Source organism: Pelophylax lessonae (assembly GCF_965119305.1).
Source record: "Pelophylax lessonae genome assembly, chromosome: 4".
Classification (NCBI taxonomy): domain Eukaryota; kingdom Metazoa; phylum Chordata; class Amphibia; order Anura; family Ranidae; genus Pelophylax; species Pelophylax lessonae.
The window spans coordinates 454,357,059-454,372,362 of NC_138771.1; the positions used below are offsets into that span (position 1 = coordinate 454,357,059).

A 15,304-nucleotide genomic window follows, 5' to 3' on the forward strand; every position below is an offset into this window, starting at 1 on the left:
TTCCCTTTGTGATGGTATCTCATTATTTAAATTATATAATGAGGCATAAAATTTTTCGAATGTCTCAGTTATTTGTGTTGGTAGAGTTTTTTTAATCCCCTCCGATGTTACAATATTGGGTATATACGATCTCAACTTCTGTTCCTGAACTGTCTTGGCAAGCAGTTTCCCGCACTTATTTCCAGCTTCATAATTTAATTTACGGCCCCTTTGTATGTTTGCTTTAGCTTTGTACTGTAGCAAATCCGTGATCTGCTTTCTGGTCATAGTCAAGTCTGTATATATGCTATTCGTTGGGGATTGTTTATGTTTTGTTTCTAACACTCTAAGCCTTTCCAGTAACTGAGACATCTGTTTATTTCTTTCCCTCTTTATACGTGCCCCATGCTTAATAAGGGTACCTCTAATTACTGCCTTATGGGCTTCCCAAAGGGTGCCCATATTGCAGTCATTTTGGTCATTGATCTCAAAGTACGTATTTAATTCCTGTATTACTTCTTTTAATATCTCTTCCCTTTGTAACAGGCTTTCGTTCAGCCTCCAAAACTGTCTTTTCTGTGAAGAGTTCTCTGTTAGTTTATATATTATTACTATAGATGCATGATCTGACCAGGCGATATTGTTAATAGATGATTTTTGGACTGCTTGTAACTGCGCATGTGGTATCAAAAAATAATCTATTCTCGAGTAGTTTTTGTGTACTGTCGAGTAAAACGTGTAGTCTTTTTCATCGGGATGTTGTAGTCTCCAAATATCGATCAACTGGGATTCGTGCATTATCTTCAAGACTCGTCTACATAGTCTAGTGGAAAGTACCGAAGTCCCTAGGGAGGTATCTACAGTCGGTATCAATGGTATATTAAGGTCCCCTCCAACAATCAGTTGTCCTTCAGAGAAGATCCTTAAGTTGGTCAGGGTCTTTGATATAAACCTGTCTTGTCGTTTATTAGGCGCGTATAATGTTGCTAGCGTCACCTGAGTTTCGCCTATCCGTCCTTTCAAAAATAGGAATCTTCCCTCCGGGTCTTGCCTACTATCCTGATAAGTCCATGGGACATCCTTTGCTAATAATATTGATACCCCTCTTGATTTTGTCTGTTCGTTTGTGGAATGATATGAATAGGGAAAAAATCTATTTTTAAGATATGGTAACTTATCTGTCTTAAAATGTGTCTCTTGTATTAGTGCGATATCAACTTTCTGTTGTCTTAATTCCCCTAATAGCATGTGCCTTTTTTCTGGTACATTTAATCCCCTAACATTATAAGAGATAATTTTTACCTCCTCCATCTCTATTTACACAGGAAATCAAGAGAAGAAAAAAAAAAAAAAAAAAAACCCCTTCCCTAACTAATTGGCAGTCGAGAGGGTTCGGTCCCTATCAAGGTCCTTCTCCTCTCTCTGTCAATTTGGATAGTTACCCTATCCTTATCTCACACGGCGTTGCTATATGCAACTTGTGTGGATTTCCTAACTAGGGGACTACCCCGGTGTGATTCTTCCTTTCCCTTCCCACCTCCGACCCCTTCAATTTTGCTATTAAGGGGAAGCCGTTCCGGGGGGGAGCTGGGGAGAGTTCTGAAATAATGAGGCGAGAGAAAGAACCCCTACTCCTCATCTAGCCTTTTAGGGGTACAAACAATAGTAATTGGGGCCTAGTGTGGTTGTGTACGTGTGATATACATACACTTTTTTTGGATCATATTTTCTATTCCGCTATTTAATCAAAAACCTTTGGGGATCAGTTAAATTGGGGGATAGTCTGTGTTGGTACGTGTGAGAGAGATCCACCTTTCCAAGTTGTTGGGGTTCATCTCATACTTCTGAAGGTTTGAGGGTGCTGCCTGTTCCATACTCCCCCTACTCCTCATCTAGCCTTTTAGGGGTACAAACAATAGTAATTGGGGCCCAGTGTGGTTGTGTACGTGTGATATACATACACTTTTTTGGGATCATATTTTCTATTCCGCTATTTAATCAAAAACCTTTGGGGATCAGTTAAATTGGGGGATAGTCTGTGTCGGTACGTGTGAGAGAGATCCACCTTTCCAAGTTGTTGGGGTTCATCTCATACTTCTGAAGGTTTGAGGGTGCTGCCTGTTCCATACCCCCCCTACTCCTCATCTAGCCTTTTAGGGGTACAAACAATAGTAATTGGGGCCTAGTGTGGTTGTGTACGTGTGATATACATACACTTTTTTTGGATCATATTTTCTATTCCGCTATTTAATCAAAAACCTTTGGGGATCAGTTAAATTGGGGGATAGTCTGTGTCGGTACGTGTGAGAGAGATCCACCTTTCCAAGTTGTTGGGGTTCATCTCATACTTCTGAAGGTTTGAGGGTGCTGCCTGTTCCATACCCCCCCTACTCCTCATCTAGCCTTTTAGGGGTACAAACAATAGTAATTGGGGCCTAGTGTGGTTGTGTACGTGCGAGATACATACACTTTTTTTGATCATATTTCCTATTCCGCTATTCAATAAAAACCTTTGAGGATCAATTGAATTGCGGGATAGTCTGTGTCGGTACGTGTGAGAGAGATCCACCTTTCCAAGTTGTTGGGGTTCATCTCATACTTCTGAAGGTTTGAGGGTGCTGCCTGTTCCATACTCCCCCTACTCCTCATCTAGCCTTTTAGGGGTACAAACAATAGTAATTGGGGCCCAGTGTGGTTGTGTACGTGTGATATACATACACTTTTTTTGGATCATATTTTCTATTCCGCTATTTAATTTAACTGGGCCTCCATGCGAGACCTGTGTGCCTTGTTGCGCTGTTTTGAGTACTCCACCAACATGGCCAGTGGCAATGACGCCGTTCTCAGCTTAACTATCCCACTTCTATGCCTCCTTGAAAAAACAATTCGGGCGATGATGGAAGAGGATGTGGCACAGGATGAGGAGGAGGAGGAGGATGAAGAGGTAACATTTCCAAGGCTTTCAGGGCAGTCATTCGCAAGGGGCTCCGAGGGTGGGTTCCTGCACACGCAAACGCCAGGGACGCAATTGTCCAGCAGGGGCACAGTTCTGGAGGATGAGGAGGATGAGGAGGAGGAGGAGCTGGAGGAGGAGATGGAACCATGTTCACAGCAGGGTGGCACCCAGGCCAGCTCATGGCCATCACTGGTGCGTGGCTGGGGGGATACAGAGGACACGGACGATACACCTCCCACAGAGGACAGCCTTTCGTTGCCTCTGGGCAGCCTGGCACACATGAGCGATTACATGCTGCAGTGTCTCCACAACGACCGCCGAGTTGCCCACATTCTAACTTGTGCTGATTACTGGGTGGCCACGCTGCTGGATCCCCGTTACAAGGACAACGTACCGTCCTTAATTCACTCACTGGAGCGCGATCGCAAGATGCGCGAGTACAAGCGCACGCTGGTAGACGCCATGCTGCTGGCATTCCCATCTGACAGCGGGGCCACAGTGGAAGCACAAGGCAGAGGAGGAGGAGGAGGAGGTCGCCAACGCAACCAGGGCACCGCCAGCACCTCAGAAGGCAGGGTTAGCATGGCCGAAATGTGGAAAAGCTTTGTCAGCACGCCACAACAAACAGCAGCACCAGCAGCTCAGATGGAACGTCTTAGCAGGAGGCAGCATTTTACCAACATGGTGGAGCAGTATGTGTGCACACGCCTACATGTAGTGAATGACGGGTCTGCCCCCTTCAACTTCTGGGTCTCCAAATTGGGCACATGGCTTGAGCTTGCCCTTTACGCCTTGGAGGTGCTGGCGTGCCCTGCAGCCAGTGTATTATCTGAACGGGTATTTAGCACGGCTGGGGGCGTTATAACAGACAAGCGCAGCCGCCTGTCCAGAGACAATGTGGACAAGCTCACGTTCATTAAAATGAACCAGGCATGGATCCCACGGGACTTTTCCGTACCTTATGCAGAATAGCAATGGATACCGACCTTACCCACCCATTGTTCCATTTTTGCTCTTTCTCACTCTTTTGGGGTGTACCCTCATTTAAAATTTTTGAAAAGAAGCAGTGTTGGCTACCTCGTCCTCCTCCTCAGGGCCAGATTAATGTAGGGGCTATTGGAGCTGCAGCTCCAGGCCCCTACCTTTTATATAGGCCCCGGGTTGGCCATATTCACTGTTACCGCTCTTCTGTCACTTGTAAACACAGAAGTCTGGCTTCTATGCTCGCTTCCCCAGGCAGCACCCTCAGAACCTCCCCACACAGCGTGAAGGCCGGACAAGGAGGGACAGTTGGCGATGCATGGATGTGTTTATGGGCTTCAGAGACAGCATCCCATGTTGAATTAGGCATGCATGGCTGCACCCTTCCTCCTCTGGGTGCATGGCAAGGCACGGCCCTTAAGGCCCTTCAAAATCCTCAGCACCAAGCCCATGATGCTGTTAATCCGGCCCTGGTCCTCCTCCACCGCCGCTTCCACCTACACCGCCCATAGGTGTGCGCAGCCTATTGCATTAAGGTGTGCACCCCAAAGTTGAAATACACATGCATGTGTTTGCCAGCAGGGAGAGTAATGTATCGGGGCCATGTACCTGTAGGCAAGGAGAAATAGAGCAGAGCAGGTCCCAGGGAGATCTTTCCCATCTCCTCACTGGCAATGCTATGTGCCCTAGGTGATTAGGGTGTGCCCAGGCACACCCAGCACACCCTGTGCGCACGCCTATGTCACCGCCACATCCACCACCACCTCAACCTCCCTCCTACTCCATATGGGCCTCGTCCTTCAGAGATGAAGAAGAACATTGTTTTATTTTTCTGTTTTTTTTTTGTTGTTTTAAGTTATTTCCCTATCCACATTTGTTTGCAGAGCACTTGCCATGCTCTTAATTACGTTTTGCTGCCATTTGCAGCACTCTAGCCCTTTCCTTTGGTGTTTTAGAGCCATTTTAGTGCCTTAAAGTTCGGGTCCCCATTGACTTCAATGGGGTTCGGTGTCCGGGAAAAGTTCGGTAAAAGTCCGGGACACGGACCCGGACTTTTTTTTAAAGTTCGGCCGAACCCGTCGAACACGGACATCTAGGTGTTCGCTCAACCCTAGATATAACACTTTCAATTGTATATTTAACCACTTAAGCCCCAGCCCTATTTCGGACACTTTTTGTTTACAAGTTAAAATCAGTATTTTTTTCCTAGAAAACTACTTAGAACCCCCAAAATTGATATATATATTTTTTAGCAAAGACTCTGGAGAATAAAATTTCGGTCATTGCAATATTTTTTGTCACGCGGTATTTGCGCAGCGGTCTTTAAAACGCCATTTTTTGGAAAAATTTAGAAAAATCACATTTCACTGCATTTAGAAAATACTAAACAGTAAAGTTAGCCCATTTTTTTTGTAAATTGTGAAAGATGATGTCACGCCGAGTAAATAGATACCCAATATGTTATGGTTTAAAATTGCGCACACCCATGGGATGGCGACAAACTACGGTCAATAGAGATCTCAATCTGCGACGCTTTAAATTTTTTTAACGGTTACCAGTTTAGAGTTAGAGTGTAGCTCTTTTTTTTTAATTATTGCTCACGCTCTGGCGATCGCGGCGATACCACACATGTGTGGTTTGAACAGCGATTTCATTCGCGGCTCGACTTCCATATATGTTTTTTTTCGTGCGCGAGCTAACGGTGACGGGGGCGGCTAAAAATGTTTTTTTTCCCAATTTATTTATTTATTTTTTTTAAATTTTATTACAGGTTTTTAAAAAGAATAAAATAAATCTGATCACTTTTATTGCCGTCACAAGCAATGTAAACATCCCTTGTGACACCAATATGCAGTGACAGGTACTCTTTATGGAGGGATCGAGGGTCTAAAAGACCCCTCCACTACACTCCCATGTATGAAAACGCTGAAAACTGCATTTTTGCATACAGCCGTTTTTTTAAATCTGCCGCCTTTTGCAGCAGAGTAACCTGGAAGTGACGTCATGGATGCCGCATCCGGGTTACGTCATCGGAGACCCGATCAAAGCCATTTCCGGCTTTGATCGGGACTCCATCCAGCCGGTGGACACGCCGGCTGGGTGCTCGGGTCTCCCGGTGGGACAAGAGGCCCGTTCAAAGTCACGGAAGGCGACGGGAGGTGGGGGGACGTCCCCTCCCGCTCACCCGGGTAACGATTGAGCGGCTCCCGAACCGCATCAGTCGTTACTGACGGAAAGCCGACCGTTGGCTGTAAACTAGAGCTAGAGGCATCATCCCGGTATAACACCGCAAAGTTTGCCGACGTAGCCCTACGTCACTTTGCGGTAAGTGGTTAATGGAAGGTCCAGAAGGGACCAAATAAGAGAAGTTCATTAAAGGGTTTAATGTCCATTTACAGCCACACAGAGTTGTGTTTTTGTAGGATTACTTGCCAATTAACTTGGCATGGCAAACTGTAGGTCAACACACTAAAAATAGAACAAGCAGGATTTTAAAAACCCACCAAACTAAAAGCCCAATAGTTTTAGGTACAGTTTAAGATGTGCGGTTAGTGTGCCTGAAGCAGAGAGGTGCACGTGACTTCTAATTTGATGTTTCTTTTCCTGTAGGTCCAACTTTGAACCTGGGTAAGAAGGTTAGCATACCAAGGGACGTAATGATGGAAGAACTCACTTTACAACGCAATCGTGGTTCTTGTATGTACTTGGAGCGTCAAAAGCGCGTTCAGAGGTTTACATTTGAATACCCATCAGATCTTGTCCATGTAAGTTAACCTTTGTAATCTAATGGAAAGTCTTACCCTAGATTCACACCTGTGCATTTTTAACTGGAGTGGATTGACTGGAGGTGGTTTGCGAAGATGCTGCAGGAGATCAGCAGTACTGAGATGTAAAGCATGGCATGAAATGATTTTATTAAAAAGAAAAAGAACACGGCAGTGGTTCGTGATGCATAGTGATTTATGAAATAAATTCAGTTAGGGTGTATTTTAAATGTATGATACGGTGGCAAGAGAGTAGGCTCAAAAGACTTATGCACCAATGAGCATACAGTACTGCATGTTAATCCACATTAGATCTGCTTGTTTTATGCACCCCACTACTTATATGGCAGCTAACACAGAACAATAAGCTGCATAAGCTGCATAGCAAAATGACAAAGCCCCCTTTATTATAGCTATGTAGGTCTGGAATACTATATATGTACACAAATGTTTGTGAATATTATTTTTTTTTTTTCCATAAGGTTATTTTTGTTTGGGATTACTGAATCCATGTAATAAATGACTCTTCATTTATCAGGCAGGTAGTAATATGCACGCCCTGAATGCTGATCAGACAGCTGTCAATGGCCTCTCTGGTTCAGCAGGGGTTGATGGGAAAGAGAACTTCCGCTCAGAGATACACATAGTCCCAGGAGGAAATCAGACCCCACCAAATATCCCTAAGAAATCTGCCAAGGTCTTGCAGATGAAGATGCAGTTGAATCCAGGAGGGATTGCACCAGGTAAGAGTGAATAAATTCTACAACAGGGTTGGGTTCATTGAACGCGTCTGATTTCAAGCAGGAACAAAAAGGGCAACCACACCAAAAAAAAGAAGGTCTCAGATTTTTCCTGAGACCTCAACACCAAATTATAGTTCACATTGTTTTGCAATTGAGATTTCAGTAAAATCTTTAGATGTACTTTTTTGGTGGGCTGGTCATTTACATTTTCTGGATTTATATGATGTCTCTGTTGGCCATGCACCGTTCATTATGAGTGAAAAGTGGATGATATGCATATTGGAAGCAGCAGGGATTGATCTTTTTTAAAATATATAAATGTTATTAATTTTCAATTCAAAATATACAAATAACCAAAAAAATTAAAATTACTTTCCAGTGTACAAAATTTCCATTCCATAACCCACCCTCCCCCTTCTTTCTACCACTTATTCCTGTTGTTGTGCTTTACTTTGGCTTCCTCTTCATTAGCACATTCTGCACATTATTCCACCCATTCTTCTCAATATTTGTTAGTCTTTTTAAAATCTACCCATCTCCTCCTTTTTTTTGTAAAGTTCTCTACCTGCTCTTGCTCTCTACAGCTCAAATACTTCATATTATGTATATATTCAATTCTATAAACCAATCTCTAATAGCAGGGATTGATCTAACCACACCACAAATCCACATGGTATGGCACCTATCACTGTCTACATCTAAAGATCCTGTCTACTCCCAAATATTCATACCTCTTCCCTACTGTCATCTACAGTGGTCCCTACAATAAACCACAGCATTGATAAGCCCCATCTCCTTCATGGCAACCATATGCACAGCTCCCCTCCAGTAAAGTGTACTGTGCTCTCTTACCCTCTGATTGTCTAAAGTTGGATACAAACTATACAATTTTCATTAGATTTTTTCCTTTAGATTTACCAAAACCATATAATATAAGGTCAAACCTAAATACTTTAAATTTGTATGCGATAAGGCAGGCTCTTGCACTACGTATTTGAAGGTAAATCTAAAGGAAATCTAACAACAAACGTTGTATAGTGTGTATCCAGCTTTATGCCCCATACACACGTGCAGATTATCTGCAGACTTTTGTCTGCAGACTTACCTTTTCTATGTAGTGCAAGGGCCTGCCGGATTGCATACAAATTGAAAGTGTTTAGGTTTGACCTCATATTATATGGTTTTGGTAAGTCTGCAGACAAAAGTCTGCAGATAATCTGCACGTGTGTATGGGGCATTAGAGGGGCAAAAATGTCTGTATCAGAGACAAATGACTGTGGTACTGCTGCATCTGCTTAATGTGTGTTTTTAGAATGGACGTAGGGTTTGTGGGGGTAAAAGCATTGGAGCTAGGGAGTAATGTGCCATGTTGCAAATTTTTTTCCCCACTGGCTCTGTCACAGAAACAGTGACTATCTACTGACGTGGGGGGCTGTTGGCATGTAATCAATATTCTGGCTCCTCTTCTGCAATTTTTTTTTTTTTTATTTGTATAAAAGTGCACTGATGATGATGTTGTATATTGAGTTCCTGTCTTTCTAATATCAGGTTACTCTGGACCTTTAAAAGGAGTGCCATATGAGAAGTTTAACAACACAGCTATCCCTTACTATTGTCCTTGGGCTGAGGGTCACTCAGTGGAGCATGTCATACCTGCTGATGAATCATTACCACCACCTCCAAAAACACCACTAAATGTCGCAAACCGTACACATAACAGGTAAGTGTATGATTCTTCACTATGAGAGTTCTAAAAGGTCGCTTTAAAGTGGGCCTATGCCCAAATACTACCTTAAATATTCTTATAAGCTTGCTGGGATGTACAATTAGGGTGCAAAAGCAAGGCTGAAATACACTATAGTGTCAAAAGTATTGGGGCGCCTGCCTTTACAAGCACTTCAATGGCATCCCAGTCTTAGTCTGTGGGGTTCAATGTTGAGTTGGTCCACCCTTTGTAGCTTTAAAAGCTTCAGCTCTTCTGGGAAGGCTGCCCACAAGGTTTAGGAGTGTGTCTATGAGAATGTCTGACCATTCTTCCAGAAGCGCATTTGTGAGGTCAGGCACCGAGGTTGGACAAGAAGGCCTGGCTTGCAGTCCCTGCTCTAATTCAAAGGTGTTCTATCAGGTTCAAGCAGCCAAGGATAAAGATGACACCACCTAACAGGCAGTCGCATTCATTAAACACGTGGTCAATACACTTTACAGGAGTCGTTTCTACTCACCCCATAAAGGGACAGGATCCAGAAAATTGGCACGTCTCCTACCTAGTTCATATAAAGTGCGAGCTGTCTATCCTGCTCCACTGGGATTTGGCCCCTGGGTTCACATACTAAATGCATTGTCTATCAGGGAGCCCCTCTGCTGGTCTCTGGGGCGGCATATAAGGTGTAAATCACTCTCAAAGGGGAAGCAGTGCAATATTATGGCTGGAGTGGACGCTTGCCTTAATATTACTGAGATACTGAGCTTCCTTATAAATGAGGCACTGCACTACTCCTTAATAGTCATTGAACAAGCTCAATGTTTTTTGCCTGCCTTCTGCAGAAAAACAAATACCAACCTCAAAAACAAGTGATACCAAAGAAGGTAGGGAGCAGTGCCCATCTGCTGTCTAGGCAAACAGCCCTCTTCAGACTCTTCCAAAGAGAGATGCGAATGAACATGACTGTTTGAATCCTGCTTTGTTCAAGTGATTCAGTGATGAAGATGACAAAGACCAAAAGGTTGTCACAATTAAGTATCTGGTCAAAACACTCTAAATTAGTTGATTAACCCCCCCCCCCCCCCCCCTTAAGCAAGAGTCATCTATTCTGGCAAGGTCCAGTTTTCCTTCCAAAACAAGCAACTGGTCTCGAGAGCTTTCTCAGGCCAACCAACCGTCTTCAGACTCTTCAAAAAAAAAAAAAAAAAAGGGCAGATCGGGATTATCTATATCCAGTTTGAGCCCTTATTTGTAAGGGTGGTGAGATGCCTTAGGATAGAAGGAAAGCAGTGAAAGAATTTCAAGTGCCTCCAAAGACCGCTTTGCAATTTCATTAAGGTGACTAAATTACAGCTCATGTTAGAAGAATGGAGCAAAAAGCATGTTTTTACAGCAGATGTCAAAGTTATGCTCTTATGAAGAGGAAGGTATCCAGCATATTGGAGTCACCCCTTTTGATCGATGTGTCCCTTATGGGATTGGTCAGATACATTACTTTACCATTAGAAGATAATGTAGCCTTTAAGGAAGTACTCATTCACTGCATTTGTTCATAGAAGATGAAGCCAAAATTGACAGCAAGGTTCTATGATTGTGGAAAGTCTGGCTTCCTGCCTCAAGGTAAATGTCCGAGTTGGCAGTTGATGAATAAAGAACAGGGTCATCTGACCCCTACACAGTCCTTCTGTAATTAGAAGCCCAACTAATCATGGTTCAAAGTATGCATTTCTCTGCTGCTAGAGAACATACTGGTTTTAAGGTACTGAAATGGCCTGGTGTTCCTCTATTCACCCGTCAGTCACTAGGCATGCAGACACTATCAGGACCATGGTCTCTCCCTGTCCTTGTGTTGAGTGGCTCAGTGGAGAAGATACCCTTTCCAGGGGTTTCTCTTCAATAGTGGATATGCACCAAACTATTTATGGCTCACAGAAACCTAATACAAATCTCAGTTGCCAGACAGTGGCACAAGGTCAAGTTCTCTATCCCTCTCTGGAGACGCTCAATTTAGTGTCTGGATTTTGAGAGGCAAAGATCTGCAGATTTAGATTGCTGTTTGAGAATGGTAGATGCCCTTCTGAGAGCACGGAAGAGCAGCATGAACAAAGTCTGCACCAAAGTCTGGCAAATTCCAAGAATATGCTATGTCAGACGTTTTCTCCAGGAGAGCTTGTAATGTTCTCGTTTTTTTTAGAGGTCTCGACATGGGCCTGAGCGCAAGCTCACTCAAAGGACACATCTCTTCCACGTCCGTCCTTAGCAGGACTCAGTGGACCTCTGATTCTTCAATTCTTAAGGCAGTAGTAAAGCGAAGGCCTCCCAGAGTCCTCCTACATGAGACCTCACAATAGTACTCAACTATCTGCCTGCTCCAAAAATCCATGATGGAGTTGTCGCTATGGGAATTACCAGCTTTCCGGGTGGCAGCAGCCTCAGCTAGGAAGGTTTCTGAGTTGGCAGCTCTAGGTTATAAAGAACCCTATAAGTCCTTCTTGGCCAACAGAGTTATTCTGCTCCCGAGGCTGGATTCTTTTCCCAAAGTGGCCTCAAGATTCCATTTAAGATGAGAAATCATATTGCCAACTTTTCATCTGGAAGATGGACAAAAATGTAGTTTTTTTGGATGTCGGGGAGACACTGAAGACATGTATCCATGCTACCCCAACATTCAGGTCATCAGATTGCCTGTTTGTGGTTCCCAGAGGTTCACGCAAGGGGGCCAGAGCTTCCGGTAAAGTAATTGATTCTTGGATTGTGAAAGTGATCTCCCTCTTATATACAGATAGTGGGTTGGCCCTTTCCTGCGCGCTCCACAAGGAGCATCTCAACCTTCTGGGCAGCTGCCTGTAGAGACTCAATGAAGTCAATATGCACAAATACTCAATTGCACTCACAGATCTATATAGAATAAATTATTGGTGGCATCCATCCCAAATTAATTAGAGAAAAACAAGGAAAAGGAAACCCTGCTAAGGGACTTTTCCAAAGAGAGCGGGGAGACGGGATGTTAGAGATGCCTGGAAATTGAATATCCATATGCAAGGCGGCAAAGTGGTTGTCCATACACACCTTTATTTCTCATTATCGCATAGATCGGTCATTTTTGATAACTGTAATTTTGGGAAAAATGGTTATCTCGTTAGCCAGGGGCCATAATGAACCCTGTTTTGTCTCCGCATTATCCCATCTTGGATAGCTAGTTAGTTCCCAGTGGTAGGCTGACATGTATCTCACCAGGAAAGGAAAATTGTGGTAAGTATTTGATATTACATTTTCTGTTTTTCACAAAAAGAGGTCAACTATAACAGCCTCCATACTTCATCTCTGCAGGTTGTCTTGTGGCAAAAAAAAGCAGCACCAAGCATTAGGCACCACAAACTAACATACCGGCTTTTACATGAGGTCCAACAACCCAAAATATTTTACAAATAAATGTGGCATCACAGGGTCAAATAAAATAGGAGTCTAGGGAGAATTTACAGATTTTGGTAATTCTTGCATTACATGTAAAGGGGCCTTGACAGGCTGTACACAAATGCTCAGGTATCTTGAACAGCAGGTCACAATCACTTTTTTGCAAACTTGGTATTGTTTTGATTTGTGAAAATGCATGTCAGATGAATGATTTTTATTGATAAGGTTTTTGTCTTACTTTTTTTTTCCAGAGCTCCAATACCCTTCGGAAGTCTATCTGTAGTTAATGGTGGAGAAGCTCCCTATCTTTTTGAGGATATTCAAGCTCAAATTGAAGAATCACCCAGCGGACAACTTATGTTCCTGAGGCCCAGCTTCAACCGAGCACCGCGGGGGTGGTCAATGGCCTATGTGCCTGAATCAGCAGACTTATAGATTTATTTGAGGTGTTAGGATAATGCGTAAAGATTGCTTCACATTGATTTGCTTAAAAGTAGTTCAGATACAAATATTTGCATTAGTTGATGAGTATGTATACTCAGACGCTCGGACTGTACTTTATGCATGTCTGTATGACACTAAAAAGCAAAGTAACATTGCAGTTGGTTGGGAGGTACCCTTCAGTGCTACATGGATTATACTATATTTACAGAGTCTACCCACCTATGAGAAACTTTTCTATAAAGCTAGGTATGCCTTCTGCTCTCCATGTGACAATGTCTTGGCCTTGTGATAAGTCTGGGATGGAGGAGGAGAAATGCATATTTATCTTAAACTCAGGAACTCAGTGTGTTTAGGGCTCTGCTTGGGTACAAAGTATCTCCACTCCAGACCACCAACCCAACATGTCTTACAAGTGCAAGCCTGCTGTGGTGCACATGCTCTATTTCCCCAATCCCCTGCTCAGTCCTCACTTGAAGCATAATCATTCTGGCATAAACAGGATATTGCTTAAAAGGTAAAGTGCAGACAAAATCAAAAAAAGAAAAAAAAATCAGCACAAGGGATATACAGTAAATAAGGGGCCGTCACAGAATCTCATCAGGGGAGCTGGCTTTTTCTATACTACAGCTTCTATGAATAGAACACACTCTACGAATTGTGGACAGTGGATGATTGATTGGGGAAGGGGGTGCTTTCTATTAAAAGAAGCAGAATCCGCAAAAGTGACGCATCCTACTGACTAAGATGTCCCTTGTGCTGGTTTTTTATTTTGGCTGCACTTGAGCTTTAAAAGAGCAACGCTATCAGGAATCATATAGCCATTTAAAGTGTCACTAAACCCACATCATAAAAAAACGATATATGAATGGTGTATTACATGCTCTTCATACTCACTCCTGCTGCTCTATATCTCCACCTGTTCATGTCCCCAATTCAGCTAGGGATTTTGCAGCTGTAATGGCAACTCTGCACATGCTCAGTTTTCAGTGAGTTTCTATGCTGAGCATTTCCTTCATATGATATCTGAGCAGCCCATGTGACTAAAGTCACACATGTGGGTGTATACACAGTAGTAAATGAAAGCCCACTCCTTCCCTCCTCCTCCATGCCCAATATCCAGCTAAACACAATGGAGTGGGATATTGTAGATTCATGGTGGCTTCACCCCCCCTCTTATTCTAGGACACAGGCTGGGGGGGTATAACAATCTACCCACACCATGTTATTTCTAAAAAAACAATATAAATTGTATTTCAAAAATAAATTTGTATGACAATTTAAAACAGTTTATTGATATTATTTATATTTACTCAGTATTCCATGTTTTTGAGCATGTGACCAACAGCAGAAGACTAGATGCTCCTCCTACTAATGTTTCCCTGCAGAGAGGCTGGGAAAGAGCTGGGTCATGTGACAGCTGTATATCAATTAGGAAAGAGGTACTTAGGCGTTTTTATTTTATTTTTTTAATTAAAGTGTTACTAAACCCACAACAGTAAATGTAATATTCACTGTGGAACCTAAGGAGTTAATCCTCTGCATTGTGTAAAAAGGCTGTTTGATCCTGTATGCACAGATCCTCCTCTACTTGCACTGCCTCTAGAATATGTCCGGATAAGACAGAGCCCTTGGAGTCAGGCTGCACATGCTCAGTATGGCTAGAGTTTTTTTGTTTCCTTGAAAGAGTGCATGTGATCAGCACAGGGCCAAATCAGCACTGTCCAGACAGAGGGTCAGGGGTCCTGGATTCTGATAGGACAGTTTAGTGGAGTATGAAAACTCCTCCTAGAAGCTTTAATCAGGAACTCATAGAAGTCACAAGACTGCTATATACTGTTGATGAGAAAAGTATTTTGCAGTTTATATTTGCTAAAAAAAATTGCATTTCCATTCCATGTTCTGTGTACTGTGGGATACTGAATGCAGGGCCCTGGGTTTAGCATCACTTTAATTGAATAATTACATTGCCATCATCCATATTCAGAAATAAAAAGGGACAATGTCAATTAAACTTTGTGAGTTTAGAATCACTTTAAGGTCCCTTGATACTAATATTAGTAACACTAATATTCCCGTGTAAATGCAGTTGGTGATGAGAAATGAAGGGTTTCTGAAACATAAGGAGATAAAAGAACGTGAACCTTTCATGACAGGTATAGGTAATGCTAATACTGACTTGTTTAAGAATCTACAAGTTTCTTATCTTTGCTGGACGAATCATTGATGGAGAAAATATCTAAGGTAATGGTGGCTTTTTTAAGTAAACAATGACATTTTCCCTTTAAATGCTTGCTTACCTGTTTTTGGTCATTCACTTACT

General features: G+C 42.8%; 1 protein-coding gene across 1 annotated transcript in view; it reads left to right on the forward strand.

Annotated features, from left to right (window-relative positions):
* Nucleotides 1-13,527, forward strand: part of MYOZ3 (myozenin 3) — a 67,556-nt gene extending 54,029 nt beyond the window's left edge. The window contains exons 3-6 of the mRNA XM_082253383.1: nt 6,527-6,681; nt 7,220-7,424; nt 8,973-9,144; nt 12,792-13,527. Of these exons, the coding sequence (XP_082109509.1) occupies nt 6,527-6,681; nt 7,220-7,424; nt 8,973-9,144; nt 12,792-12,975 (716 nt within the window). The 3' untranslated portion in view covers nt 12,976-13,527. The remainder of the gene's footprint in view (nt 1-6,526; nt 6,682-7,219; nt 7,425-8,972; nt 9,145-12,791) is intronic.
* Nucleotides 13,528-15,304: the final 1,777 nt, after the last annotated feature.